Source organism: Cherax quadricarinatus, chromosome 29 (genome assembly GCF_038502225.1).
Source record: "Cherax quadricarinatus isolate ZL_2023a chromosome 29, ASM3850222v1, whole genome shotgun sequence".
In the NCBI taxonomy this organism is placed as follows: domain Eukaryota; kingdom Metazoa; phylum Arthropoda; class Malacostraca; order Decapoda; family Parastacidae; genus Cherax; species Cherax quadricarinatus.
The window spans coordinates 33,434,614-33,439,579 of NC_091320.1; the positions used below are offsets into that span (position 1 = coordinate 33,434,614).

The following is a 4,966-nucleotide window of genomic DNA, read 5'->3' on the forward strand; positions in this document are numbered from 1 at the left end:
CACGTACAACAGGAAGAAAGACGTGGATTGAACAACAGAAAGACGTGGTTTGAACAGGAAGAAGAACGTGGGCTCAGCAACAAGAAACAGTTTAATAACAAGAGAGAGTAAAACTCAAGGTGGTATCCCAAGATACTCCAATTCCGTAGAATAAGAGCCCTTCCGCAGCATGCAACTACATTCCTTTGAAGGGATATACAAGACGATCATGTACCGAAGGTGACGAATATGATGTGAAGAACACTAACGTTTAAGGAAAATGCTGAAGATGATGTCGGTAAATACAACGATTAACAATGTAGATCTGAAGAATATTTTTCTGAGTATGAGTTAAGAACAAAAACGAACAATACAGCGACTGGAACAATACACGAATATCCTGCATATAGCAGACAAACAGAAGCTTACGACGACGTTTCGGTCCGACTTGAACCATTTACAAAGTCACATTTACAAAGTCGTCGTAAGCTTCTCTCTCCTATATACCAGTATGAGTAACTTGTGAGTTTTGTAAGTTAGAATATGTGTATGGTACGTATAATGTGTATGTACGTGTACGTGTGTGTATCAAGTGTATGGCTGCTACTTGGCTAAACATAATACATAAAACTTCTCTTATTGTCTTAACACTTGTAAGTGTCCATAAGATGTAAATAAAAATGCAACTAATAATCGTAAGTTTATTTCTTCACAAAAGACGAATAACCATTTGACTGCTATTTAACAACCACTAAAAGACAGTGAAAGTAATTGAGCTACCACCTATTACAAAATATATATATATATATATATATATATATATATATATATATATATATATATATATATATATATATATATATATATATATATATATATATATATATATATATATATATATATATATATATATATATATATATATATATATATATATATATATATATATATATATATATATATATATATATATATATATAATCTAAAAGTGAAGTGAAAAATAGGTGTAATTAAGAAGAATGTTGGAATGTAAATGTCAAGTGTTGGTGGGTCAGCAACACTTGACACTTATGCACGACCCTACGAGGCATTGCTGGAGCTTTTGAGGGCAGAAGTTACTCCAAGTTGGAGGCATTGGAAGGTTATCATGAATCCGCTGCCTTAGTGATTCTTGTAACTGAGAGTTCCTCTGGTGCGTAAAATCTTGAATTCGTCAGATGTGAAGTCACGAGTCTCGAAGTCGCAGTGTTTTTACGTTTTAGCTTCTTGGGTTGTAAGTTTGGCGGTAGTTTATGTGTGGGTGACCGTCTTCCAGAGGGGTCTTTCAACTGCGAATGTTTGAAGGTCACAATGCAGCATTAACCAAAATATCCAAATCCGCGTCTCCCGAAGCCACCAAAGCCGCGACCGAAGCCGCGACCGAAGCCACCAAAACCGCGACCGAAGCCACCAAAACCGCGACCGAAGCCACCAAAACCGCGACGAAAACCACCAAAGCCAAACTGTGGGTCAGCACTGGGGTCAGGGTCAGCTAGGGCGTAGGGGTCAGGCATGGCTTTGGCTGACCTCAGCAGGGCAGTCAGGGCCACTACCATAACCATCATCACTGACAACTGCAATAATAGAGGATACACTCTTAAGTCTGTATAATATAATATACTGTGTACATATTATAATAGTGAATGTAACCCTGGTCTTATGCAGGAACACTGCAGAAGGCCTACTGGCCCACTAAAATCAACGTTATTTGGTTTCGACATTCTATGCTGTCATCATCAGATATCTAAAAATGTAATTTCAATGTGATTAGACTAACGTTGTAAGAGAAATTTAGAGTTATAATACAAAGAGATTTCTTGTTATGTATTTTTTTAAAAATTTATGAAGAGAAATAGCACACAGCAGTAAAAACAGGATCAAAGTACAAGAAATACAAATTAAATATTTATAGGTAAGTGAAATGCGAACGTTAATAAACAAGGGGCGATCTCTTAGCGTCTTGGGCACTAAGAAGAAAAAGACACAATACCGTGACTGGAACAATACACAAATATCCCGCACATAGGAGAGAGGAGCTTACGACAACGTTTCGGTCTGACTTGGGCCATTTACAAAGTCACACTAAGTTCCTCTTTCCTATGTGCGGGTTATTTGTGTATTGGTCGCTAAGTGTTGGCCGGAGCTTCACTGTCAGTAATGGACATATACTTCTTATAAGCCCACTGCTGACGGAGGACAGAAAATTATAGAGAAGTGAGAAATATACGACCAGGAGGGTGAATACACCCTGGGTGGAGGATTAAGACACATTTGCAACAGTTGGACACCTTTATTAATGAAACGTTTCGCCTACACAGTAGGCTTCTTCAGTCGTCAATTACAAAAGGAGCTAGTTCAGTTCCATGGAGCTGAACTCTTCTCCAGCCTGAGGGACTGACCACCTCAAATACTTTTTCTCCAAGGCTGAGGGACTGACTACATTATCTTTATTTTCTTACCACTGCTCCCTTTGTATTTGAATGAAAAATCCTACTGCGTAGGCGAAATTTTTCATCTATAAAGATACCCAACTGTTACATATTTATTTAAATTTTCAACTTGTTAGTATTTTATACCATTTTCAACAATCCTGGATGAAAACAACAGAACACATGACCATAACACAAGGCACAGATCACTCTTTGATGTTCCTCGTGTCCATCTCACACTATGCAAAAACTCAATGCACATAAAAGGCCCTAAAATCTGGAATTCATTACCTGTAAATATAAAAGAAACACTACCTGTTCATAAATTCAAGTCTCTTCTCAAAGATCACTTACTCACCCAAAACCAAATAAATACTGAATAACTGAACCTTATAAATTGTATATCTTAAATGTTTCTCACAATTATATCACATAAATGTTAAACCTAAAACCCAATCTAACTTTATTATTTTTTAAATACACTACCTAACAGAATACTCCATACGACTGAATGTACAACAATGCATGCAACCATATGACCTGTCTTTGTAATACTCACTTGTGCTTTATAGTTATCTGTTTACAATAATGTATTATCACTGATTTCATCATTGCTTAGTTAATTTTAAGCCAGCCCGAAATGCTATGCATAGTATAAGTAGCTTTGGCATGCTGCTCTTATCTGTATTTTTTTGTACCTCTGTATGTATGCTCAAATTGTTAATAAATAAATAAATAAATAAATAAGGAGTTATCCTAGGAAGGACTGGAGGGAGGCTGTGAAGAGATTTAAATTCGTATGATCTGGAGCATCTAGCAGGCGTATGTGTGTGTGATGAATTAGACACATGTGCAACTCTTGGGATCTTAATACTTGAGAATTCTTCGCTTGCCTTAACCCTTGGGCACGACCTACTACCACATTGAACAAATGTGACACCACCTACGTCTGCTACCCTTCTCCTGCCTACAGTATACAAGCTACTTCTCCGCACATATGCTGTATTCTATTCAAGATTGATGAACTGACCATATCGACTCAAGGTTGAGGGACTGATTACCTCATTCTTCTCCTGTTCTTCACGATTCTCCTTTGTATGGACTGATGAAGCCACTGTGTGGCGAAACGTTTCCTCAATAAAGATACCCAAGAGTTGCACATGTGTCTAATTTATCAACGTGTCGGTTCTCTGAACCATTCGTCTACAGTATGTGAGTGTGTTAGACGGCGGGTGAGCAGAGACAAAAATGGATTTAGGGGGATTTAGCGTGCTGTTAGAGTGTGAGCAAGACAGCATTTATGAAGGGATTCAGAGGCACAAATTAGCCAGACTTGAGTCCTGGAGTTGAGAAGTACATTTACCGCTCTCTGAAGGAGGAAAGGGAATGAAGGAATGTCACACTCTTCGGGGGGCAATTTAAATTGTGATGTCTACGTATTACTGGCAAGATGGCTATTCACCGAATAATGGTGAATGCTTTTCGTTTTTATTGGTCCCCTTCCTTGGTGGGAGACAACCATGGGGTTAAAATATTATTTAGCAAGAATTAAATGTATTATATCGTGATTTTCAAACAATTTTTGAAATGTTATTGCAACAGCAATTTTTTTCCTACCTCTTTGGTAACAATATCGTTGTGATAAATGAGACTTTTGCAACATTTTGGAATCTTTTTTTGAGGAAACGTCTCTCCACATAGTGGCTTCATCAGTCTAATACAAAACAGAATGGTGGAAATAGAGGAGGAGTTTGAGGTAATCAGTCCCTCAGCCTGGAATCGATGTGTTCAAACTGAACATATCGATTCCACTGCACTGCAGCAGTAAGCCTGCTGCAGTGCTCTTCTTTTCTTATATTCTTATACTAAGACTTCAAATTGCCTTAAAATATATATGGTAGAGCCAGACAGAAGGATCATCGCAAATGTTGAAGAATTACACACATGTGCAACATCTGGGATCTTAAAGGGACTAACATTACGATATTCTTCACCAACTCCATGTATGGTACTGTGTACCATACATGTATGGTACACATTCATGCTAAATAATGTGTACCATACATGTATGGTACACATGTATGGTACTGTGTACCATGCATGTATGGTACACATGTATGGTACTGTGTACCATACATGCACATCACTTATGGTGTTGAGGATTGTACTCACGAATTTCATGTTGGCAGACGATGAGTCTAGATGAGACCTTCACCTGGTTTGTGTTGACTGAAGCACCAACAGCGTCTTATATATACTAGCTGGGCAAATGCCCACCAATAGGCTCCTCCCACACATGCGGTGTCATATATCATAATTTTTTTCTTCATGGACGAATATCACCATGGAAACCATATATTACTATTTAAGGAAATTATTGTAGCTCATACAGCAATTTTTTTTAGAGATATTTCGATAATTAATTTATGGTTTCTTCCCAGATATGACAAGTTCTCAAAAACCTTTTATATGTGGTGCGTATGTGTCTAGAGGAAGACATGGGAATGCCCAGACGAGGA

The 4,966-nt window shown here is 37.7% G+C and overlaps 1 protein-coding gene across 1 annotated transcript; it reads right to left on the reverse strand.

The window, feature by feature from the left end:
* Window positions 1-1,113: 1,113 nt before the first annotated feature.
* Window positions 1,114-4,758, reverse strand: LOC128690390 (neuropeptide-like protein 30). Its single transcript, XM_053779070.2, has 2 exons — window positions 4,620-4,758; window positions 1,114-1,592 (listed from the first exon to the last, which is right to left on the reverse strand). Exons 1-2 carry the CDS (start codon window positions 4,626-4,628, stop codon window positions 1,338-1,340), a joined length of 264 nt encoding a protein of 87 aa, XP_053635045.1. The 5' UTR covers window positions 4,629-4,758; the 3' UTR covers window positions 1,114-1,337.
* Window positions 4,759-4,966: the final 208 nt, after the last annotated feature.